We start from the raw sequence: 27,081 nt of genomic DNA, 5'->3' as shown, positions 1-27,081 counted from the left end.
AAAGGAAGGATGGGTGAAAAAGTCACTGGAGCAATGACATCAGGTATATATATATATATATATAAAAAAAAATAAATAAATTCAGAATACAAAATTCCTTGAAGAAAGGTTATAAAGACATGAAATGGAAAAAGTTGGGGAAAGAAAAATAACAAAAGGATAGAGGCAACAATCTAAAATCTACTAATGAACGAAAGCTTGATGAACTTTACCTCAAAAAGAAAGTACTGTATCATTAGAAGAGAATGGAGACTTATAGAAGATAAGTGGAAAACCCACAACTATCAGGACTAAAACAAAATTTTCTAAGACTCTGGAGAAACACTTAAAGATAAGCTGCCCCAGATTATATAAAGAATGAAGTAGGATTGGAAAAGTGGGGAGAAAAATATTACCGGTACCATTTTACCCTAGATTTTCCATTTATAAAGTCAAGATGTAAACTGTGCTCTCTCTCCTATACTTTCTATCTCCTACACCTGCCAGATGAAGCCACATTTGCTTAGTTTTCATCTACAATATATATCACAATTTTCTACACCTCTTGTTCTATTTCAGTACCATAAAGCATTAGGACTTACACGCTACTATACAATTGCACCTCTTCGAAATCTTTGCAAATGCTCATGTCTGTGCACACAGCAGTACAGCCATTATAACGATGCACTAATTTTTTGCTCTTCTGCCTAATTGGATATACGGTAATACCCTATTTACTAATAATCTCGCAGTCTCGATCAAATCCAATGCCGCTTCGCCATGTAATATGAGCCAGAAGGTAACAAAAATGATATACGGCACTTTTAAGCTTTTCCCTACCATCAAAATTGATACCACTGTTCCCTGTCTGTTTCTCATTTTAGTTTCCTTAACCGTTTTACCCCCAGGCTATTTGGAACTTTCCAACCCTTAACCCCAGGGCATTTTTTTTTTCAAGCACAATGTGCAATATATATTTTTTAAATAGCTCTAACAGCCTTAATTTTTGTCATAGAGAGGTCAGGTTGGTCTCATTCTTTTGAAAAATGCCTGAAGTTTCTCATACAGTTATCAAAATTATGCAAAAAAAAAAAAAATGTAAATAGCAGTACGTCCATGGGGGTAAAGGGATTAGTTTTATGAAACGTACCAGTACGTCCATTGGGGGTAAAAGGGTTAACACATTTCAAGTGTGGTAAATCCCTTATTCCATTTATAACCTGCAATGCCACAATACGATACATACCAGCTAGTCCAATTCAATTCTGGTATCCTTCACTGCCTACTAATTGGTTAATGTATTTGTAAAATAAAAGGGTTTCTAATTGTGACTAAAACCTTACATATTTTGGAGAGTAGTCTTTTTCCAGTTATTTTTGCATGTACAGTATCACTTTTATAAAAACAGCCAAATGTTTTGTGTTCACATTTTTCATTTTACAAAGATCAACAATAGTAAACAAATGGTTGATCTATTTCCTTAACTTCTTTATATACTATATTTTATAAAACCAAACTTTCTCATAACTAAAGAATTAATGAAAAGTATCAGGCATACCGAATAGACCTTGGTATCTATTGAAAATCCCAGGAGTGTCTTTTATAAATATTTCTAACTAGCTTAACCAATAGATTATCAAAATCAATTATATAAAAAGCTAAAGATCATGTCAAATTCTAAATAACCAAAGTTATTATGACGTCTTCATTATGAAAATATAATAAGTGTACAAAATCCAAACCATTATCAAACAGGTCTGTAATGCTAACTTTTTGCTCTAAACTTTGTAGTCAACAAATATTTGTTTTTCTATATGAAGAGCATTAAAAAGTCTGGTTAATATTTGAAAAAATATTCCCTCATATTAATCTTAACATTAACATTGCCAAGTTCATTACTATAAAGTTTATATTGATGAGTGAGGAAATAACATGTGGCATTTATTCAATCAGTCTTAAACTTGTGAAAAAGTAAGAAAAATACTTAACATTGCAAACCTCGTTTTTATGTCAACAGCAGGATTTTGAATTACTTTGCACCGCGGGATCGTCAACAATCTGTAAGTTGCTGGAGTTATTTCCTCTGGTAAGAGCATTAACTCTTTGCTGATCATTTGCAATTGCGCTCTCCAACATCCTGTGAGTCAATTCGAGGAATAATTCTTCCACACCTTTGTTTTCTTTAGCAGATGCTTGGACATGAAAGGCACCCACCTCTTTGGCATATCTAGAATTACAATAAAATAAGGGGAAAAAATTAGTTCCCAAGACATAATTATCAAATGGTAGGACGAGCAAGCATATGGCAAAATATTTTACTGGTACAGATAGGCTACTTATTCCTATACATGTCTTTCCTCATCAAGGTAACACAGGTTCCACTCTTCCTTTAGACTCATTAAGGTAACATGCATAATACAGGTTCCACTCATCCTATATACTCATTAAGGTAACATGCATAACATAGGTTCCACTCTTCCTCTACACTCATTAAGGTAACACGCATAGCATAGGTTCCACTCTTCTTCTAGACTTATTTTAGTAACAGGCATACATCTATACATGGTTGAGTAAAAATTTATACCATTATTTTGCCATTCATATTTAGTCATTCCACTAAATATTTACAGTGAACCCTCGCTACTTCGCGGTTCGACCATCGCGGATTCACCACTTCGCGGATTTTTTCCATAACCCATATATATATACATATATATATATATATATATATATATGTATGCATGTATTTATGTATATATGTAGGTATGTATATGTGTATACATATAAATATATATATATATATACACACACACACACACATATATATATATATATATATATATATATATATATATATATATATATATATATATATATCTAAAGTAGGAAGATGTGATGTAGTTCTAAGGGAAAAGTATGGGAAATATGTCTGGGTAATAAGCAAAGCTCTACCTCCAGTTTGTTTCTTCATTATGATCAGAGATAAATGTAAACAAAACATTGGTTGCCATTTTTTATCGTGCTTTTTAGCGTGTTTAGGAAATGCATGATATAAAATCACCTTTAATATTTGTGCCTGTTTTAGTTTAGGGTACTGTAGTACATGCATTAAGTGTTCTGTACATTAAAGGGTAGTTTGTTAACAGTACTACGTACAAGGGAAGGTTTTAAAAGTCTGAATATACATGTTGAATAAATAGGTAAATATGGTGTCACTACTTCGCGGATTTTCACCTATCGCGGCCGCGACTGGAACCTATCTACCGCGATAAACGAGGGTTCACTGTAACCCTTTACTCCCAACGTATATGTATGAGTCAACACTGCATTTTCAACTGCACACAAAGTCCCCCGCCTCTTCAGTATCTATTTCAAATGGATTTGTTCTTGTCAACATTCCACTTAAAACTCTCTTCTTTCTTATAAAGTACTTCAAATATACTTCACAAGTCTGGAAAATCTCTTTGCTGTCAAGAGTTAACACCTACATACATACATATACCAAAGCACTTCCCCCAATTATGGGGGGTAGCCGACATCAAACAAATGAAACAGAAAAGAGGACCTCTCCTCTCTACGTTCCTCCCAGCCTGACAAGGGACTCAACCGAGTTTGGCTGGTACTGCTAGGGTGTCACAGCCCACCCTCCCCCGTTATCCACCACGGATGAAGCTTCATAACTAGGAATCCCCTACTGCTGCTACCTCCGCAGTCTTACAAGGCACCGGAGGAAGCAGCAGAGCCTATCGGAACTGCGTCACAATCGCTCGCCATTCATTCCTATTTCTAGCATGCTCTCTTGCCTCTCTCACTTTTATGCTCCTATCACCCAGAGCTTCCTTCACTCCATCCATCCACCCAAACCTTGGCCTTCCTCTTGTACTTCTCCCATAAGTTAACATTTATCTAGCAAAAATCAGCCACTACAACTCAATTTATAATTGCTTTTCGTAAACAAAGCTGATAAATTTTCTTAAATTTTTCTTTATTCCCTAGCCCATATATTACAGACAATGTTAGTTTAAAAAAAAACTCATACCACATGATTTTGAAATGTAAAATGCATGGAATTTAGGGCAACCGGCCAGGTGCTGGGACCTTAAAGCCATTTATTAGTTAATGAAAATTAAATGAATACTTTAAAATTACAATGATCAAAAACTCTTTACAGATAGGCACACACTGTACTCGTACATATAAACTATATTTATAGCTAGTTAAAATGCAAATTAAATATGAAGAAGTTCTAAACGGCTTCGATCATAACTTCAACAGATTTCAGTTGAAGGTCATACCTTGTCGTCACGTTACGCAACTCCGGGAGATCTAATTATCATTACTTGCTAAGCTACAACCCTAGTTAGAAAAGCAGGATACTATCAGGCCAACATGGAAAATACCCCAGTGAGGAAAGACAATAAGGAAACAGAATATTGTGCCTGAGTGTACCCTCAAGAACTCTAACCCAAGATAGTGGAAGACCATGGTACAGAGGCTATGGAATGATGAGATATTTGGCTCATGGTCCAAAGACGAAGAAACTATTCATTCTATAAAACTGCAATTAAAAATCATTACCAGCAAGATGGTTCTGGTATAATTTTCTGTTATTTTACTTCAATTCTCATACAATAAATTTCATTAGGACTTACTCTTCTGCTTCTTCTAATTGAACGTGGCGGTCCTTTTGAAGGTCGAGTTTATTACCAGCAATAACTAAGCAAATGTCATTTCCCAGCATTCTTCGTAATTCGCGAACCCAATTCTTAACCTGTAATGAAAGAATTATTAGATAATACATGATTAAAAAAGTAGCATTATTAATGAATTACTGTACTGACATTATGAATAAAATTAACTAAAACATAGCTTTTAATCAATTAGGTAAAAGAGCCTCTGGTTACAAACGAGTGAACCAATTCCACCAGAAAAAAATAAGTAAATGCATCACTAATTAAACTTAGACCTATTTTCAAGTTTATATAAAGGAAACTGTACATCCTAATATACAGTAATTGGGGTAAAGGTGAATCTTCATAGTGTGGGGAAACTAGGACTACTTTGCATGTTCTAGGTTAAAAAACTACAAACAAATGGTGGTATTCACAAGACAAGAAGTGGCAAGGAACATATAAAAACTTATTCTACTTTAATGTATTTTAGGTGAAAAATACAAGCTCGGTATTATTCATGAAGGGCATCATGATCAATTATAGCATTACAATAATAATTTCCAAACGGAGGACATTCCATCAGAACATACCGAGAAATAATAGCGAGTAGTAAGCGTGTTTGCCAAGATGAGTTGAAATAAATTGGTAAAGTAGGCCTTTTTAACTTGGCACAGTACAGTAATGTATTTAGCCTGTCTATTATTTGCAAAGTGAAAGTAAAGTCTTTATTAAGGTAAAACCTTCTCAACGTTAATAATCAGAATATATTCATTGTACTGTTTTAGTAATCTAGACAAGATAAATCTAATGGATACTATATATATGCTGATTACTGGATAAAAAAGAAAGGCTTCTTACTTACTTTCTGAAAAGAATCTTCGTCCGTAATATCGTAAACTAAAATAGCACCATGGGATTCTCGATAATATATGGGCCCTAAGGCGTGGAATCTTTCTTGACCAGCAGTATCCCATATAGCCAGATTCACTCTCTTACCGCTGATGTTTACTCTCTTAGTGAGAAATGAAGCCTGGAAAGAAATTCAAACATGTTCAGTAGTAAAAACAACTGTGGCTTTTAAAATTTGGTACAAGTATAAAGACCATCAATTAAACAACTTACCTTTAGGAACTAGTAGTAGGAAAAGGAGAAGATAATTTTCTCTCTTCCAATTAGATACAGCGTAAGTTCAAGCTTAATAGGACTAGCCTAAAGAGGTTAAACAAGATGAGTTTGGGACCAAAATCAGGGCAGTGTTGTGGGTCACTGATGTACACTGCATTGAGAAAGATGTAATTTAGGGGCTATAATTGTGAAGCAGGCTATCAAGAAGGTTCCAAACAATTGACCAGGTTTCTAAAATCACCTTGTCATCTTGAAGGGAACAATTGGTTACTGGTCATTAATCAAGGCCTGGCAAACTAGTTCTTTCACCTGATGTACTTAAAAGATAAATATTGTAATTAGTGATTGTCCTTCAGAAAATAGAATTTTCTGGTCACCCTGGAGCTTCAGGAAAGATACTTCAAAAAATGGATGCACTCAGCATTGGGTTATTTTTTCTTGCATGTATAGGAAGTTCCCTATAACCAAATCAGAGGGTTCTTTACTGAAGAAGGACATTGAAGAAGGCCGACATCCTCTTCTTGATGAAGGAGCAAGCAATCAGTCTCTTACTAGACTGAGTGTTAAAGTGAGCTATGTACTGAAACAACTCCGAGCTGGGCAGGATACCGGTATGTGCAGTTCTTAGAGCGGTACGTACACTCCTGCATAAACGGAAAGAGATCGATTGGAAACACAGCTACGACCGATTAATCAATACTCAATTGCTGCTGATGAAACATCAACAGCTGCGACCGATGGATCGATACTCCATCGCTGTTGAAACATCATCAGTGCAAATATGGCTCTCCAGACATGTTCTGTATAAATTTCTTAAAATTTCCTGGATAATCTATAATAGACTGTGAAAATAGGCTTTTCCGCTCCTGATGTATATCTTCAATGACAAAAGGTTGGCCTTAATTGCAGTCAATGAGAGCATCAGATACTCAGGATGAAACCTCAGACAGTCACTGGAACAACTATGAGAGACACAGAAGTCAACTGTGGCAGGCTGACCCTAGAAAGGGTTTTTAGTATGGTGTACCAACCGTGTGTCACACGATCGTACATAGTAACGACATTTCATTTTGTGTATATATTATGCTTGTATCTTCGCTCTCTCCTTGTAATAAAAAGAACCTGAATAAACATGCCTGTTTTTCTCACCATTAATTGTTAACCGATTGAACAGGAAATTTCCTGTGGCATTGAGTTTTTGTATATAAAGGCGAGTGTTCTATAATAAAGTTACTCAATTGCTTTCATCCTGTCTTTGAGTCACAACCTTTTCTCGGCACGTCACATTGGTGACCCCGGAAGTCGACTCGCTCCTCCCGCCTTCCACCCCCCTCGCCCCTCTGTCATTGGTACTAACTATGGCGGACTCCACAGAAGTTGGCGCCGCCCCATTGAAACTTTCGTCATAAGCCAGCGAAGAGGCGTTTGCTTGGTTTCAGCACGCAGAAGTCCAGTTTTGAATCAAGGGCGTGACTCGCTCAACCACCAAAGTAGATTAAGTTCTCGCGGCGATACCCGAGGACACCTTCCCGAAAATATCCGACTGGCTTTGTGAACAAGGAGACACCCCTGTATAGCAAAGCTTTTTCAGCTTTCTCAACAACCGTTGGGGGACCAAAGGGCTTTGCTCCCCCTCAGGGAAATGACCAGTATCGCTCGCCTGCAACCTACCCTAGACAGCTCTCCTCGTGAGGTGAACCTACTTCGTGCCCTTTGTATACGCCGTTTACCCGAACCTGTACGCGCTGTCATACCCGATGTCGATAGTTTATCAATAAAGGACTTGATGACCAAAGCCGACGCCCTTATGGACAACCACTTCAAGACCTCCATCAACGCCTCCACTCCTGACGAAGAGGACGCCTATTCAACGTCAACCGAAGCTGACGTGAATGCCGTAGGACATACACGCCTACCCCGTGACGTGCCGAAGCAGCGACAAAGCCACCCGCCTCCCACCACTCGCTCGCACCCCAACCAACGACTTTTACAGCCACTTACTGACACCAATCCCCCGCAGTTTTGCTACTACCACATCAGATTCTGGGTAACCGAGAAGAAATATGCCAAGGATTGTCAGTGGCCAAAAAACGTGTAAGTAGGCCATCGCTCGTGGCGGTGGCCTCCCGTGTTTCTAATCATTTCTTTTTACATGATGCAGGAACGGGCGTGCGATTTTTGGTAGACACAGGTGCTTGTCGTTCTCTTTTGCCAAGGGAACTCTTCAGGACACAACGTAGTCTGTCTACGTCTGCTGACATCCGCTTGGTAGCTGCCAACGGATCTGCGATACCCACCTACGGTTACGAGAACCTCACATTATCATTTGGAAACGGTAAATTTAATTGGAAGTTTTTCGTTGCTGACGTCACATTGCCAATCCTCGGTACGGATTTCCTCTCTCATTTCCACCTTCTGGTCGATGTTGCCCACCGACGATTGGTCAACACAGACTCGTACTTGTCTACATCTCTTCAACCAGCCCGCTCCAACCTCACTCTCCACATCAGCGCACCCACGGACGCCTATGCTCACCTCCTCACGTCGTACCCAGAAGATTTCCGTCCAGAACTTCACCAAACTGCCAAGCACGGTATTTATCACCATATCAAGACGACGGGACCCCCAGTTTTCGAAAAATTCAGACGTCTGGCACCGGAACAATTGGCAGCCGCCAAACAGACGTTCGCCGAAATGGAGGAAATGGGCCTTTGCCAAACACATCGTTCTGAAGAAAGACGGCTCTCTCCGTCCGTGCGGGGATTACAGGCGCCTGAACATGCAAACAGAACCGGATCACTACCCCCTCCCAAACATCGCCGACGTGACCTCCTACCTGCACAAAGCGAAGGTTTTCTCTATGCTCGACCTCCTGAAGAGGTATTATCAGGTGCCTATGAACCCAGAAGACATACCCAAGACCGCCATCACCACTCCGTTTGGTACATACACCTTCAATTACTCCCGTTTTGGCCTTCGTAATGCTGGTGCCACGTTTCACCGTCTCATGGATGGCATCTTAGGGGACCTCCCCTTCTGTGTATGTTATGTGGATGACATACTTGTGTTCTCCTCCTCAAAGGAGTAACACCTCCGTTCCTCCTCAAAGGAGTAACACCTCCGTCACCTGCGCATCGTGCTCGACCGCCGGCAACAAAACGGCCTTGTAGTCCGGTACGACAAGTGTACCTTTGGCGCTAACGAAGTGTCGTTCTTAGGGCACTGCATCACTCCTGAAGGAGTCCATCCCCTCCCTGAGAAGGTAGCAGCCGTTCAGGACTTCCCCGCGCCCTCGACCGTCAAAGCTCTGCAGGAATTCTTGGGCATGATCAACTATTATCACTGTTTTCTGCCAGCCATTGCCGCCACTCTTGCTCCCCTCTACACCTCCCTCAAGGGCAAGCCAAAGGACCTGAAGTGGGGTCCCCTTCAAGAAGCGGCCTTCTGCAATGCGAAGGAGGCCCTATCAACTGCTGCGGCTCACACTTTTCCTATCCCACATGCCCCTCTCCTTCTCTCCATCGATGCCAGCGACGTCGCTATTGGTGCAGTACTCGAGCAGTTGGTCAACGGCTCGCCCCGCCCATTGGCCTTCTTCAGCAGAAAACTGTCCAAGGCAGAATCGGGATATTCTACCTTCGATCGTGAATTGCTGGCGGTGCACTTGGCTGTTCGTCACTTTCGCCATTTCTTAGAAGGTACACCCTTCGCCATTCGCACAGACCACATGCCTGCGGTGCACGCCTTTACTCGACAGTCTGACGCCTGGTCCGCCCGTCAACGCCGACATCTCTCCGCCATGGCTGAATACAATTGCACCCTTCAATACATCCCTGGGAAAATGAATTCCGTTGCCGATGCCCTGTCAAGAAACACATTGACTGCCGTTCAACTGGAATTGGATTACAACGCCTTGGCTGAAGCCCAACGACAGGATCCAGAGTACCAAGCATATAGGACATCCTGCACGTCCCTTCGTTGGGAAGACTTCCCTCTCGAAGACTCCAACACCACCCTCCTCTGTGATGTCAGTACTGGTAGACCGCGACCTTGGATTCCTGCTCCCATGCGCAGGCAAGTGTTTGATTTCATTCACGGCCTTTCACATCCCTCGTGCCGTTCTACTGCACAGCTACTGAATACGAAGTTCATTTGGCACGGCATTTCTAAGGATGCTAAGGATTGGGTCCGCGCCTGTACTTCTTGCCAAACTTCCAAAGTACATCAACACACGGATTCAGGAGTGGGCACCTTTCCTCAACCTCAGCGTTGTTTCGCACACATTCATGTCGACGTTATAGGCCCCCTACCCACATCACAAGGACATCGTTATCTGTTTACCGTCATCGACCGCTCCACTCGTTGGCCTGAAGCCATTCCCATGGAAACTGCAACGTCCGCCTCTTGTACATCTGCTTTACTCTCAGGATGGATTGCAAGATTTGGTATCCATGAGCATATTACTTCTGACAGGGGTACCACTTTCACCTCTCAATTGTGGACATCATTAGCGAATCTCCTGGGCATCACCCTACATCAGACAACTGCCTACAACCTCGCTGCCAATGGAATGGTTGAATGTTTTCATCGCACCCTCAAAGCAGCTTTGATGTCCTGCTGCAAGGATTCCAACTTGTTTACTCAGCTTCCCTGGGTCCTCCTGGGACTAAGGACCACTCCTAAAGATGCCCTCGACGTCTCGGCAGCTGAAATGGTGTATGGCGACCCGTTGGTCGTCCCCGCCGAATTTTTTCCTTCTACAACCACCTCCGATGATCTCCAGCGCATACGTCACGTCGTGGGAAAATTTACTCCATGCCGCCAGACTTACAAGCCCCCAGCGAAGCATCACATACTGACAGACTTGCACTCTGCAACGCACATTTCCCTGCACAACGAAACTAGCAAGCCACCGCTAACGCCCCCTTACACGGGCCCTTTCCTTGTGATCTGACGCAGTTCGAAAGCATTCCTACTAAAAATTCGTGGCAAAGAAGACTGGGTCTCCATAGATCGTCTAAAACCTGCTTATCTCCTGCCAGATGACCCGCCTACAGTTCGCCTCTCTAGATCAGGGCGCCCTATTTAACATGTACAGTATGTCATTTTTAGGGGTAGAGCCATGTACCAACCGTGTGTCACACGATCATACATAGTAACGACATTTCATTTTGTGTATATATTATGCTTGTATCTTCGCTCTCCCCTCGTACTAAAAAGAACCTGAATAAACATGCCGGTTTTTCTCACCATTAACTGTTAACCGATTGAACAGGAAATTTCCTGTTGCATTAAGTTTTTGTATATAAAGGCGAGTGTTCTATAATAAAGTTACTCAGTTGCTTTCATCCTGTCTTTGAGTCACAACCTTCTCTCGGCACGTCACAATGGCCTCAAGTTTCTGCTTTGTCCAAGGGGGATCGGCAGGAAAAGCTTTGGATAGCGTCGGGAACAAGTTATCACTGACCAATCCTAAAACTATCATTGGATGCACAATGACCTTTTCAGGTTGTGGATATTGATAACCTGTCCCCAACACTGTCCAAAGCTTCTACTACCGACTCCTCCAAGGATGAAGTAGAAACCGAGGCCATGCTGAAAACCCTTCGTAGGGTTAACCTGGTGCCGTTAACTTCTCTCCCTCTCATGGTTGTTCCAGTGACCTTGTCTGATCAATGGAAGAAGAGACCTGTTTGTCCCTTCTTCTACCATTACCGTCCTGATGCTGTTCCCTCCATGGGACGCAGACTGCAACTTTAGCACCAATTAATTCTGTATGGGATGTAACTCTACCGACTCCCTTCTCTGGGTTTGATATGGCCCATAGGAAATCTGAATGATGCAACAAGAAAGCTTGGTTCTTGGTGTTTGATCGGATCAAATCAATGTATTTGGGCTTTTACAAACCCTGGATCTTAGTACAGCACTTGGTTACTATCACCTAACGATAGAACCCTGATGTGGTTTGGAGGATGGCCACGGAAGTAGATTTCAGGGCAGCGGACTCAGATGTCAGGACCGAGTCCTCATGCTCGAGTCTCCATCCCAGTCTCTATTGTCAGCATGGACTCATCTGGTTCAATCGATTGGGAAGCGCGTCTGCAAAAATACCAGGAACTAGAATATCAATTGTGATATTGTAAAGAATTCCATTACTTAGCAGCCCTATAGGTAGACATCTCTGATACCTTCTTCCTGAAGAAGGCACACAAAAAAACTTAGTTGGAGAGGATCCTTGCTAATATTCACGTATGATGTGGCATCTCTCTACTTGTACAAGAAATGAGATTAGAACCAAGAACTCACCTGCTCCACCCTTTCGAGCATGATTAAAATAGAAGATCCTGGTGTCTGGGAAAACTCAGTTATTGATCAGGCTCTTGGGGGGGGGGAAGATCTAGATCTAGTAGTATCAACAGGTTGAAAGACTTTATGTGATGGTATCACCAAAGTGTTTCAGGAACGGCCCGAGTCAGAGGGAAGAATCCTCCCACGAAATCGTGCAGAGGAAATAGCCTAAGTCTCAGCAACTACGCAAGATTGGTTATCTTGTGCTTCAGCGAGTCACGAGTGCAAACTCCAATCGTTGTTCTCGATCACATGATTCCCGATTTAGGTTTCCTGATCTCGTTAAACAATCAGAAGTTTTCAATCACTATACACGATTGTATGGTTCCTGATTACTGATTGCGATAAATGAGCGCAGAATTCCCAATCGAGGTAAACAACCGTAAGAGTCTGGATCAAGTTATCAATTTTAAGTTTTGCGATTGCGGCACACTGCCGATCACATGGAAATATGCCCATTATGGAGAACAAGCTAAAACAGTTGAAATGTTCCCTTACAGGGCAGAAAGAATCTTCACGCTTGTGCCAGTAAGATCTCGTAGCCTGTACATGCAATGAGAACAGTCCCAGGTTCCTCTTCCATAGTATCATGTACTGGAAGGGCAAGGATGAAGCAGATGCCAGAAGTTCTGAGTTCCCAACGTCACTGAAGAAGATGCAAAAAGTCTAATTGCGTAGCATCGTGAAACCATGGCGAATACCTGAAACTCATAACTAAAGATATTCTCGGAGAAATAAGCATTTCTGGTCCGTAACAACTTACTGCTTGGGTGAGGTGATATCCTACTCTGTATCCAACTTATTCGAGTTGGCGAGAGGTATTTTACACGATTGAGAAAAAGAGAGCTTGATCTCATACGAGGCGACTGCTATAAATAGGTGCGTGAGTACTTATATCCCAAACCGCCAAGTACAGTACTGTACTGGATATGTACGTACCGCTTTTCTTTGTATTTACCGCCTCACATACTCTGAAATCGCCGGAGTCATATAGCTATGTTGATTGGACCTACTTAGACATCTTCCCCTTCAAGCGTATCAGTAGCATTCAGTACGAGACCCACCATGGTTGACACACAACATGTATCAATGTCTGTTCCCAAAGATACGATTTTTGGTGGGATATTTTCCCTTACTCTCCCAAAAGCTTGAAGGTACTCATGAAGGAAAGGAAGAGAAGGGTGAGGCCCTTACACTTAGTGGTAGGGCACATGCTCTTTCCTGCGAGAGAGCACATGTACTGTAATCAGTTTGTAAGCACTAGTATTGTATGCTATTACATATCTTCAGGGAAGGAACGTTTCCAGTGAGTAGTCTCTCACCTTATGAAATTTGCTAGAAAATGTAAAGCTAACAAATTTCTTGTCTTACTAGAGGGTGAATGCAAGCTCTCATTAAAGGGTGAACATGGCTTTCTTGAAGGGTGCATGCTAGCAGTAGAGCACTCTCAATCTGGAGATTACACACTTGAGTGTAAACAGGTATGACATCAAGGTGAATACACACCTCTTGGGTGGAGCATGCGAGTGGAGTAGTACTTGCATTAAGAAGATCTTGTACCAACTAGTGAAAGCGCGAGCCTCGGAATGCCTAAAATCTGATGAATGAGCATGTCTGCACGCAAGTAGGTGAGATGGCACTTTTGCAGGAGTGCAGGTGAGGAGGCACTAACGCGGTTGTGTGTGATCATGTACAGGTAAGGTAGATTACAAACAGGTGAGGTGGCACTTCCTGAGGAGTAGGCGATTGCCAATAGGTGAGACGGCACTCATGTTAAAGCACGCATTTGCGAGCAGATGAGGTGGTACTCCATTAAGAGAGAAACGGTAGGAGTCACGTACAGCATATGTAACTCCTATCGATCGGTCATATAGGACTAATCTTAAAAAAAAAAAGTTAATAAATGCGTAGATACACCAATAGTTGTTAGAAGATGAAGAAATAACTTATATGTTTCATTCCTCGATTACGATGACATCACCTTCACTAGGCCACATAAGCAAGGGAATAAACCGTAACAGCAGTAAAAATGACAAATTCGGAGATATTTTGTATTTTTCCTAACCATACAAATCTTAGCTATTTACATAGGGTTTACTTTCGGCGTAGCTGAAAGGACGAGCATTAGAATTTAATGAGGGTGTATTACCCCCCCCCCGCTCTAGTTAGCGGGGGGGGGGGGGGGGGGTAAGGGAGTGGTAGCTAGCTTCATTTCACTTAGAGGTAGGACTTGCCTTGGGGGACAGGGCTGGCGGGCAAATATGTGTAAATAGCTAAGGTTTGTATGGTTAGGAAAAATACAAATTATCTCCGAATTTGTCATTTGTTCCGTAACCGAAATACAAACCACGCTATTTACATAGGGCGACTTACCCTTAGGAAGGGTGGAAAGTCCCCAGCCTTACTGGCTTTGGCTTACCCGGGGACTCGGAATCCGAGTGAGCAGCACTCGAGAAAAAGAGTCCCTGCACCTCGCAAGTTCTTGCTACGCAAGAAACGTGCGGCCTACATAAGCTGTGTGTGGAGGGAAGAAGTGTGACTTGTCCTAGGAAGTCAACCTGAAATCCTTTAGCTGGAATTCTAGGCTAGGACGTTCCCAATACCACCTCGTCAGGGTATGGGGGACGAGACAGTATTAACTCAATACTAGGAACACAAGGAAGCATGGTTTACCTGCAGAGGTTTGAGGTCAGCTATGCAGAAAACCCAGGATGCTGCTTTCCCCAAGAGAGGGGAGGATGAAGAAAGAAGTAAGGGCCAGACATACTTCTTTCATTCATGCATACTAAAACTGGATAACAATGCCCTCAACCTTCTGCTACCTGTCCAATAAGGAGCCTGAGGTTAGACCAGCTGTTGTGTAGCCACCACAGGGCCGATAGACGTATCGAGGCTCCAGTGGGTCACGTCCTGCAGGAGTGGGCTGTGAAGGTCGTTAGACGCTTCCAGACTCCAGTTGTAGAACCTGCGTCACAGAGTAGTTTCTCTTGAAGGCCAGGGACGTTGCGATATCTCTGACATCGTGTGCCCTAAGGCGACGTGACGGAGGAGGATCTGGATTCAGGGCGTGATGAACTGCAGCTGTTCTTTAAGATAACCCTTCCGACTCCTTACTGGGCCTAGTAGGAGAAGGTCTGGGTCATCTGTTACAGAACGGAGACTCGAAATCCTGAAGGAGTCGACCGAAGATCCGGGACTCCCAGATTTTGAGTCTAGTAACCAACTCAGGGACGAACCTGAACGTTACTTCCAGCTATCCTCTTGAGTGGGCGACGCCGTATGAGAGACCATGACGTTCGCTGACACGCTTGGCCGAGGCCAGAGCGAGCAGGAGCACCGTCTTCCAAGACCGGTGACGATCAGAAGCCTGGTGTAATTGTTCGCAAGGAGATCTCTTAAGAGCTCTAAGAGCCCGAACCATGTTCCAGGAGAAGGTCTCATTTCCGACTGGGGCAGGAAGTTCGTAGTCACGTATGAGCGAAGAAAGATCCAGCGAGGAGGAAATGTCTATTCCTTTCAGCATGAAGGCCAGGCTAAGTCTATTCCTTTCAGCCTGAAGGCCAGGCTAAGGGCTGGGCGATAGGTTTCCACCGCCGAGAGCGACAGGAGCATCTCCTCCCGCTGATAGACAATGACTCCGCTATTGCTGGAATAGTAGCATCAAGGGGAGAGGTATCTCTCCCACCACACCAACCACAGAAGATTCTACACTTCGCCTGGCAGACCCTGCGGAAGATTTTCGCAGGTGTCGAGACATCCACTCCGCAACTTGTTGCGGAACGCCTCTCTCTGTGAGGGGATGCTGGATGGTCTCCAGGCGTGAAGCCGAAGCGATGCTACGGCTTGTGGTAGATGTCGAAGTGTGGTTGTTTGAGTAACTCGTGTCGTGGGGGAAGCTCTCTCAGGAGTTCCGTCAGGAGATGTAGAAGTTCCGGGAACCACTCTGCATGATGCCGCAGAGGAGCTATCAGAGTCATCGACAGGTCTGGTCTTGTTGAGCCCCCTTCTCAACAGACAGAACGGTGGGAAGATGTAGACGTCGATGTTGTCCCACCGTGTAGAAAGGCATCTTGCTAGAGTGCCTTGGGGACTGGGACTGGGAGTAGTACAGCGGCAGCTTGAAATTCAAGGTTGTCGCAAACAGGTCCGCAAGGTCAGGACCTGTTGGCTACCAAGGGGGGCCAAAGACCACACGGTACTCTCTATCTGTGAAGTCCTGCTCAGAGTTGTCGTCCACGGAGTGACTCGCCAGGGTCTGTTGGAAGTGTTGAGGGGCCAGACTACGGCCTTCATTCCTAGCAGATTGATGTGGAGGTACCCTTCTGGTTCTGACCATAAGCCTGATTCAGAACGTGGAACCCCCCCTTGTTTTGACGAGTCCGAAAACAGCATCAAATGAGGGGGAAGGGCGAGAAGATCCATTCCCCTGCAAAGGTTCCATAGGTCAGCTATCTGCAGATCCATTCGTTCCGCAGGTCCCAAAGGGACCAGAATGTCCGGGGAATCGTTGTCTTGATTCCACCGGGACTTGGGCCGCCGACGCAGGGATTCATCCTGAGGCGGCCGTTGGAACTAGATTGGCCAGGAGGAAAGGTGACCTGGGAGGCGTAAACAAGATTGGGCTGGAAGCTCCCCTCGTCTGAGGAAAGGTTCTGCGATTCTCCTCAGCCTTGCTATCCTGCCGTCTGATGGGAAGGCTTGGAGATTGGAGTCCAAAATCATGCCTAGATATCCCAGTTGTTGAGATGGGAGCAGAGAAGACTTCCCGAGAATTACCATGATCCCTAGATCTTGGCAAAGTCCCAGAAGCTTGTCTCGGTGTTTAGGAAGGGTCGATTCCGAGACTGCCTGGGATAGCTAGTCCTCCAGAAAACGAAGGAGACGGAAGCCGCTCCTATGTGGCCATGAAGATAACAGGGTGAACATTCTGAAGGACACCTGAGGTGCTGCGGGGAGGTCGAAAAACACCGAACCTTGAACTGGCATAACTGTTGTCTAGGCTGAATTCCAAGTACTTCCTGAAAGACGGATGGATCGGGATCTGGAAGTACCCGTCCTTCAGCTCCAGTGTGCACATGAAGAGTTGTGGTCACAATACAAGCCTGCTTGGCTCTGCTGTTCCACGCTGAACGAAGTTTGTTTGACAAACTTGATCAGGGTAGAGAGGCCGAGACAGGTCTCCAGCCTTCGGACGCTTTCTTACAAGAAAGAGTTGACTGAAGAAGCCGTGGGGGGGAGCCGTCGATGACCTTTAGGAGAGCCTCCTCCAGAGCATGGTCTCAATTCCTGCCATAAGGGCTAGCTCCTTTACAGTCCCATGGCATAGGAGCTCGGCGACACTGGATTTCCTGTCAGCGGAGGTAGAGATGTAAAGAACGGGACGCGATTCCTTGGCTGATCACGGAGATCGTGCAGGAATCGGCCCCGGGCTGCTGCCATTTGAGCGCGCAACCTTGGGCATCCCCCCCACCGGGGACCCTGCAGGGGGGTTGCCAATCCTAGCGTTTGCGGCCTCGGCCGCTCTCAGAATTATTGCTTCCCCAGAAGGACTTCCCGCCCTTCTTGCCTCTGACAGGAGGGGGCTGCTGTTTAGACACCTTGTCTTAGCTGCCGGGCTTCCTGGAGCTCTCCCTGGACAAAATCTCGGATCGCAGCAGGATGCCCAAAGATCCAAGCCAGACAACCAGCCACGAAGTGGCCCGCATGGCACACTTTGCGGCTCTCTTCTGGTTTTAAGATCTCCGAATACGAGAAAGTCACCAGCCGAGCTGAGAAATTCTATAGAGAACTCCTCCCTGGGGAGGCCCTTCCACGGAATGGTGGAGAGGAAGGGCTAAAACCAGGTTCCCCCATGATCTCGAAGTACCTCCCCTGCTGACGGCTCACAGACGCATGTCAGCGATTCCCGCTATGGGAAAGGGAATCGAACGATCCTGAGGAGTAGAGATGATGGGGACTACCCGAAAGGAAGAAGGATGTTGCGCAGACCTCTATGAAGATCCTTCCTTCTCTTGTATGTGCCATGCTCTGCGTTTACGGGGCTTCCCGCCCTAGAAGATCGTGAACTGGAAGTACGCGCCCCAGATGACTCGCCAGGTTGCCCGTGTTACGATAACACGCTTCCCGCCCTACGGGAATAGCGGTCGAAATCACCCTGGCGCTTGCGCGATGGCAAATCGTTGGATCGCGCGCGGGCGAACGTGGGCTACAGGCGCATGGGTGCGAGGGCGCGCAGGTGAGGGCGAGCGAGGTTGGAAGGACGAGCGCTGGAGGTCGGGAGACCGATGGCGCGTTCGGCGAGCGATGGCTCGCTGGCGAGAATACCGCTGGTGCTCGAGTGATGGAAAATCGCTGGTGCTCGAGTGATGGAAAATCGCTGGTTCGCGTGTGTGCGGGCGCGCATGCGCGTGGGCGAGTGCATGCGGCCGGGAGACCGATGGCACGTAAGCGAGCGATGGCTCGTAGGCGGGCGAAGGCGCGTTGCCGAGCAATGCTGAAGGCATGAATCTCACTGACTCTTTTAGCCGAGGCTAAGCATACCAGGAAAAGAGTCTTAAGAGTGAGATCTTTCAGGGAGGCTGATTGTAACGGCTCCAACCTGTCTGACATGAAGAATCTTAGTACCACGTCTAAATTCCATCCAGGGGTAGCCAAACGACGCTCCTTGGTGGTCTCAAAAGACTTAAGGAGGTCTTGCAGATCTTTATGTTTGGAAAGATCTAAACCTCTATGCCTGAAGACCGATGCCAACATGCTTCTGTAGCCCTTGATAGTGGGAGCTGAAAGGGATCGTCCTTTTCTCAGGTATAAGAGAAAAACAGCTATTTGAGCTACAGAGGTACTGGTCGAGGATACAGAAACTGACTTGCACCAGTCTCGGAAGACTTCCCACTTCGATTGGTAGACTCTAATGGAAGACGCTCTCCTTGCTCTAGCAATCGCACTGGCTGCTTCCTTCGAAAATCCTCTAGCTCTCGAGTGTCTTTCGATAGTCTGAAGGTAGTCAGACGAAGAGCGTGGAGGCTTTGGAGTACCTTCTTTAAGTGTGGCTGACGAAGAAGGTCTACCCTTAGAGGAAGACTACTGGGAACGTCTACTAACCATCGAAGTATCTCGGTGAACCATTCTCTCGCGGGCCAGAGGGAAGCAACTAACGTCAACCTTGTCCCTTCGTGAGAGGCGAACTTCTGCAGTACCTTGTTGACAATCTTGAACGGTGGGAATGCGTAGAGATCCAGATGTGACCAATCTAGGAGGAAAGCATCTATATGTATTGCTGCTGGGTCCGGGACTGGTGAGCAATAGATTGGAAGCCTCTTGGTCAGCGAGGTTGCAAAGAGATCTATGGATGGTTTTACCCCAAGTGGCCCAAAGTCTCTTGCACACATCCTTGTGGAGGGTCCATTCGGTTGGAATTACTTGCCCTTTCCGACTGAGACAATCTGCTATGACGTTCAAGTCGCCTTGGATGAACCTCGTTACTAGGGAGATGTCTTGACCTTTTGACCAGATGAGCAGGTCCCTGCGATCTCGTACAACGTCAGTGAGTGGGTACCTCCTTGTTTGGAGATGTACGCCAAGGCCGTGGTGATGTCCGAGTTAACTTCCACCACTTTGCCTCGAAGGAGAGACTTGAAGCTTTTCAAGGCCAGATGTACTGCCAACAGCTCCTTGCAGTTGATATGCATGCTCCTCTGACTCGAGTTCCACAGTCCTGAGCATTCCCGACCGTCTAGTGTCGCGCCCCAGCCCACGTCCGATGCGTCCGAGAAGAGAACGTGGTTGAGAGTCTGAACAGCCAGGGGAAGACCCTCTCTTAGGTTGATATTGTCCTTCCACCAAGTCAGACAAGACTTTATCTTTTCGGAAACCGGGATCGAGACCGCTTCTAGCGTCTTGTCCTTTTTCCAGTGAAAAGCTAGATGGTATTGAAGAGGACGGAGGTGTAGTCTTCCTAGTGACACAAAATGTTCCACGGATGACAGCGTCCCTACCAGACTCATCCACAGCCTGACTGAGCAGCGTTCCTTCTTCAGCATCTTCTGGATGGATAGCAGGGCTTGATCTATTCTGGGGGCTGATCGTCTTGTTGTTCAGCAACGTCCTCATCAGAGGGGGCAACGTCTGGCTCGCTGAGTCCGGTCGCACTGGTGCATGCGTGACGGAGCCGGACACAACATCATGGAACTGCTGCACAGTCTGTGAACTGTCAACAACCATGGGTGCGCGAGGAAGCACAGCGTCAACCCGAGACTGTCTAGACCGTCTGGGTTGTGCAGTCAACACCCTACCGGGTTGCTGAGGTTGACGCACTGCGTCAAAACAAGTCACCTCTGCTGGTTGTTGAACGTCCTGAACGTCAACAACCACCTCCGAGCGTCGCTTAACGTCAACGTGCGGCTGGCAACCCACACTGGGTCGCATCGGTGGAGGAACCACCTCAACTGGCAGACGCGAGTAGGTTACCTCAGCGTCAACAGGGCGCACAACCGACCGGTTGGAAGGTTGTTGGCCAGAAGGTTCGGTAGCAACCTTCTCCGCATTAAAGTCCTCTATCAAGGACGCAAGCTTGGACTGCATGTCTTGCAGCAAAGCCCATTTAGGGTCTACGGGAGCAGGTGCGGCAACAGACGGGGTTAGCGACTGAGGAGGTACCGCTTACCATCCCTGAAAGCCTTGTTATGCATGACATAATTGTACAGCAAAACTTCAAAGGCTCGAAAACAGCTGTGAAGTTGACCTGTAAAAAACTTGGAGCGTCTCCTGGCCAGGCGCCAGGGAGAGGCTACGAGAATTGAGAAGTCTATCTGGGCAGAGGCATGAACTCCCAAGCCGAGAACTTCTCTCGTGTCATATCAGACTCTCGCTCTATAAACCAGTTTAAAAGAAGGGAAAGCAAAGGCTGTATCCCCCAAACTCCTGGTGAAAAACCAGTCGCCTAGCCAACGTAAAGTTCTCTAGGAGAGCGAGAGAGCACTAGCTTAAAAACAACGGCTTCGAAGTAGCTAGGCCTAGTGTAAGCTCTGACATTTAGGCGAACGAGGAGCAGCAGTTACAAAAAGATCCGGACAAAGATCCTTAAAAAAATCATCATGATTTAATTAAAGTCCATAGGGGGCTAAGCAGCTTTAGGCTCCTCTCCATCTGACAGAGTCCTCAAGGGAATATCAGTAGGAGGGGGAACAGCAACTTCCTCATCTACAGGAACCTTGTCCGATAAAAGCTGAGTCTCAAGCAAGGGAGAGACCTACCGTGGTGGCAATGCTTTACAAGCAGAGTCCACACTCACTGGTGCATTAGTAGCGGACCAGAACGCAACGTCATGTAACTGCTTGACAGTCTGTGAACTGTCAACAACTGAACTGTCAACCACAACAGGTGCGTGAGGACGCACAGCGTCCACTCGAGACTGCTTTGACTGCCTAGACTGAGCAGTCAAAACAACTCTAGAATGCGGAGGTTGACGCACAACGTCAAAACAAGTCAACTCCGATTGTTAGTGAACGTCTTGAACGTCAACAGGAGCATCAGCAAGTGGCCTAACGTCCAAATGCGGCTGAAAAACCACACGAGACCGCATCGAGTGTGGTTCTCAACAACCTGACTGACGTGACTAAGCTATGCCAACGTCAACAGTAAGCACAAAGGAACGTTAGGTTGGCTGAAAGCCAGGATATCGATGAGATAAACGGCTAGACTCAACGGACTAATCGGCAGAATAGTCTTCCATAAGGGAGGCAAGCATATACTGCATGTGCCATACAACCCATTAAGGATCAACGGAAATGGTTGTGGTAAGAGACGAGGGTAACGTCTGTGACCGCAAAACTTTGCCAACAAAAAAAGACTCTCGGAGTCTGTGTTACGCTTTTGTTAGGCGGCGAGCAGTTATCCGATGACTGCATAGGGTCAGAGCTGTCCTAATGGTTGTAATCAGGACGCTGGACCTGTCCTGAAAGGACTGACTTTCGCTTAAGGGCTTAGAAACCTTGTGACAGGTTTCTTATGCGAAAAGCCTTCGGATGATGAGGAGAAACAACGTCTCTCTCGTCTTATGGTAGGGGAGATCTTGGTAAGATACACCCGATACCATAGGGAAAACGTCTGTTCGTTGATCAAGGCCTCTCGAACCCATAAGTCGTTTGACATTACTTCTCCCCTGGGCTTGGGAGCATGCAAGAGGTCCCGGACTAGGTGAACGACAGGCACGAACAGACGAACCCTCGGACGCAACACTGTAACACTTTGCGCATATCACTTTATCACTTCGATTTTCTGTTTTGCACTTATTTCACTGAAATCGAAACTTTTACTGATTTCTACCTGAAACACGCAATTCTACCCTTCATTAAAAGGTAGTAATTGCGAAATCAGTCGTATAATGCAAGCTCATTAATACCAGCAAAAAACAGAAAACATATTTTAAGATAAAAAAATCAGTGGCTGGGAAAGAGACTAAACACTAGTTCATATAACTACGTTTTCAATCTCTCAACGCACATAGCCTAGGGACGAGAATAAAAAACTAAAAACGTTTTATCCTTCCGCCCGTACAGCGACTAGGGACGAGAGTAACTCGAGAACAACGTTACCCGCTTGAACGGAACGTTTTCTCTCCTCTCTCTCCCTCCGTCTCTATCTCTCTTGATTTCGAACCTAAGAGAAGAGCCCAATTATATTTCGTCAAAAAAACATGTTATTTGACTAAAGGAAAAAACTGAAAGGTTTTTAAAATAAAAAGTTCCTTTAAAATAGAATTTAAAACATTTAAGCTAAGAAAGAATGAACAAAACGTCAGAATCGATTTACTCTTACTGCAAAGTGAAACCGTGATACACTCTCTCTCTATCGTAACGATAGAGCGCATGTTGAACGTCAACAACTGCGTAGCATAAATAAACTAAACGTTAGTTCATCTTTGAAAACAGTACGAAGACTATCAAAGAAATTCTTTCATAAAATATTACATTTAAAAAGTTTTAAATCCTTAGCTCTTAAAAGCTAATTACGATATAAAGGGCTCAACGTTGATTAACTTCGGTTTCCAAGTTAGGACCGCCTACTCTCAGGAAAGGTCGCATATAAACAAAACATTAAAATTTATTTTTATATGTTTATAATAAATGGAAAGTTAATCGGAGAGGCCTAATAAAGGCGGAGAGATATAAAATATATAGATCTATAACGTGATAAGATAATTACTAAAAGCCTAAACACACTTCCGTCTAAGGGAAGGGTCGGCCATTTAAAAGTGAAAGAAAGTCCATACTCTCTTTGTCACCATAATTAAATCTATCCAAAACGAGTTCAAGATTTAAGATGAAGATAAAACACCTGCATAGCGAAAGCTCAAAACTAGAATATAGTACTTCACCAAATAGATGTGAAAAACTCCAGTTTAGCAACAGCGAGTAAGTACGTCTTGTCGATAGCTCGACAGAGAGAAAATTGAGTCTTTGTTTACATTGAGTACTGGGTATCTGGACGACAGATGGCGCTGTTGGGCACACCCGCAACCTGTGTAGCGATCGCTGGCGAGTTTTTACCGTAGAGTTGTCTGTCGGGCAACAGAGTTGCAGCTATATAATCACCGGCTAAGTGAAATATTGAAAATTAAGTAATTAGTAAGACAAAACATTAATGGCTGCCAAGCGAGGATGGGACAGAGACGTCTGTTCATTGTTCGAGCCAAAAGTGAAGTGAAGCAGTTCACCAGTGTGTAGGGGGGGGGGAGGGGTAGCTAGCTACCACTCCCCTACCCCCCTGCTATCTAGCGCGGGGGTAATACACCCTCGTTAAATTCTAATGGCTCGTCCTTTCAGCTACGTCGAAAGTAACCCTACGTAAATAGCGTGGTTTTTATTTCAGTTACGGAACAAATGTATATTGGGAGGTTACATGGAAACTGTTAGTTAACTACTGTTATCAGGAAAACTGCAAAACTTTCCGTCCCCCTTGAATTTCCTCATACTTAATGAACTGCTAATAATAAACTAGAAGAACGACTAAAAAATTGAAAGCCAGTTGACGGCACCGGGAGAACAGTATATCTGCACTCACTGGAGCCAGAAAACAAAGTGGCTATTCAGAGTACTGGTTGGGGAGGCAAAGCTTCGCTGCCACCAACCAGTAACTACTGACACCTCGTTATAAGTTTCAACAACTAAGTTCCAGCCAAGCTGAAAGCATACTGTAATTTATCTGTGGCAATCCTTATACATTGCTTTCCTACTGTGAAGATGACAGAAGACAACAGCTTGAGTGACTCAATTGCGTTTATTCGTATACTGTACATTGTGTTCGGGGGTTGTACATTGTGTCAGGGATAAGGCGAGTTGGGGACACCACAAGTACGGGCATATCCCTGATAATTCATTTTAAAGTGGTGCAATATGTCAAGTACTAGTGGAAGTAGATGGGGGTTCCAGGGAGAATCAGCTCCTCCCAATTTGGAAAGGCATTTTCCGTCAAGTAACGGGTGGGGGGGGGGGGTCTCAAGTTATCGTATATTTTTATTGTTTAATAAATCAAATGCAACAAACCCATTAATGGATACACAGTAGCAAGGGACAGCATAGAGAATGAGATTGAAATTCTCATTTTCTATGTGTGACCACCCAATTTTGCCTTTCTGAAAACAGGCATATGCCCATTAAAGAATATAATCAGGAATAAAAATATTACGCTTTCTCATAATATTATTACATCAGACTATAATCATTTATTTATAGATTTTAGAGATAGTGAAACATAAAAAAAGGGAACCATATGGGGAATAATGAGGGAAAATTATTTTAGAAATGAGCAAAGGTATGAAATAGATTGAAGAGTTGAATACATTATAATAAGCAAGAAGTCGGAATTAAATGGCAAACGGAACTAGAAGAAAAAATGTAAACAGTAGAAAGAGAAAGTTGAAGTTTGCAAATGGCAATGGCAGAAGGGATTACATACACAAACCTAACAATGAGGAAGTCATTATTATAAAGACATAGTTGAACATGATAGATTTAAAAGAAACATGGAACATTTAAGATTTTATGAGGTGTGCAGGAAGGCTAATGGTTCCATATAACATATGTTTAGCTCCAGAAAATTAAGAAAATTTATATTGTTGGGGTACAATAGTAGCAAGACATAATGGAAATTAAAATTGCTAACTTAACAAATTGCTTGATATATTACACAGGATAAGGAATTTAAAAACATAAGTAATAGGTAACTAGTAGCCAAGAAATTTCAGTAGATTGAAGTGCTTTGCACCTATACCTCGGAGCCTCTGTACATCAACAGCCAGTTCCTCCAACGTCCATAATAAATGGGCAGCAATTAACCTAAACTTGGCCCCCTAACCTACAAGCCATGTCTTTACCTATTTACCTAACATGGGGATGCCTAAAGGCCCCCTGCAACCTTCCTTACACTGCCTTATTTTTAGTCGGCCATCATCATACATACACCCCTACCTGTAGTGAGTAATGTGGAAAATGGAAACCTTCCAAGATTGATTAATTTTGTAATACAATGCATTACCGTACCTGGTTTATTCCCAGCCATGATTTCACATATTGTATATTATAAAATTGGATTTTAAGCATCAGATCCTAGCTAATGTATCAAAGTAAAATGTGGAGTCTTTGTATATCAGTGGCCAGTTCCTCTCGTGTGGATTAAATATAGACATTGACTAACCTAAACTTTCCCTCTTAACCTAACCTACAACCCGTATCCTTACCTACTTACCTAACGGGTGGGGCTAGCGCCTCTCTTGGACCCCTCTTACACTGCCATATTCTAAGTTAGATATCATACATACAGGTGACCGCTATCATACATACACCCTTAAAATGTTAAATAGTTATTTTGTTGATATGTATCATACTGAAAATACTAGTACCAATATATCACGAGGCCATTTACTGGCAATTGAGGTAATGTCCGATTGAACTTTGATGGTGAATTAATAGCCAATCTGTAACCTATTCCAAAACAATGGGGCGTTTTCCAAGAACCAGCAAAATTAAAAATCAGTGTCTATATCTATTAAATATTTATATTAGAAATAAAATCGGGTTAAATATATCGGCTAATGGTTACCTGCAACGTAGTGATGTGCCTGTCGTTAAACTTGTCCTCTACGTATCTCAATACGAGACTCGTTTTTCCTACACAGCCTTCACCAAGTAGGACGATTTTGAAGTTATAACTTCGTGATCCTCCAGCTCCTGAAACCGCCATAACTCTTTGGGACCTCTTCACTCGGCCGTAGTATAAAATGAGATTATTTAATGAGATGTTAATTGGAAACTAGAGCTTTTTCTGAGGGTCGTGACTTTTCCCCTGCAATTGTAAACACAATAATCTCATGATGGTTCGGGGTCAAATCAAAGTCTTTTCAATAAACTTAAATGAATAATTAACATAATAAATAGTCATATTATTTATTGATATCATAATTATCTCGTGTCAAATCGAACAATAGCATGATGAATTAGTTTCGAACTATATTATAGGTATTGAGAGCAAAATCATGGGGGCGGATGTACTTGACAAATCCTTTGGACAAAACGCTTCCCCCTTTTCTGCTTTCATATTTGAATGTCCTTATTTCGTAATGTCATATTGTTTTTATACTTACTAAATAATCTTTATTAATCTGTGCCCTTAAAACTTACGCTTAAATGGATGACTCTAGGCAATTCTTTTCAAATTTACAAATTAACTGTGTTCAGGAAAAAATGTTTGGCAGCAATGTAGCAATGACGAAATCGCGGAAAGGAAAACAAATAACAACCGATAGATTGCATTTAAACAGATATATTAGACGCTTTTAGTAATTTAGTCTCCTCGTGATATGAAATAAGATGTCCTGACATAAAATCTGATAGTTTTCATTGTTGAATGTTGACAATTCAATATAGATACTTTATTGGCGATTTGTGTCAAAATCTGCGCA

At 44.0% G+C, this 27,081-nt stretch overlaps 1 protein-coding gene across 1 annotated transcript; it reads right to left on the bottom strand.

The window, feature by feature from the left end:
- Positions 1 to 451: 451 nt before the first annotated feature.
- Rab21 (RAS oncogene family member Rab21) lies at positions 452 to 26,621 on the bottom strand. The gene is made up of 4 exons (XM_068391105.1): positions 26,223 to 26,621; positions 5,515 to 5,682; positions 4,632 to 4,750; positions 452 to 2,206 (listed from the first exon to the last, which is right to left on the bottom strand). Exons 1-4 carry the CDS (start codon positions 26,361 to 26,363, stop codon positions 1,990 to 1,992), a joined length of 645 nt encoding a protein of 214 aa, XP_068247206.1. The 5' UTR covers positions 26,364 to 26,621; the 3' UTR covers positions 452 to 1,989.
- Positions 26,622 to 27,081: the final 460 nt, after the last annotated feature.

The sequence above is a fragment of the Palaemon carinicauda genome, chromosome 17 (assembly GCF_036898095.1).
Source record: "Palaemon carinicauda isolate YSFRI2023 chromosome 17, ASM3689809v2, whole genome shotgun sequence".
NCBI lineage: Eukaryota > Metazoa > Arthropoda > Malacostraca > Decapoda > Palaemonidae > Palaemon > Palaemon carinicauda.
Note: the sequence above shows the minus strand (reverse complement) of the source record. Positions and strands in the feature narration are given on the sequence as shown.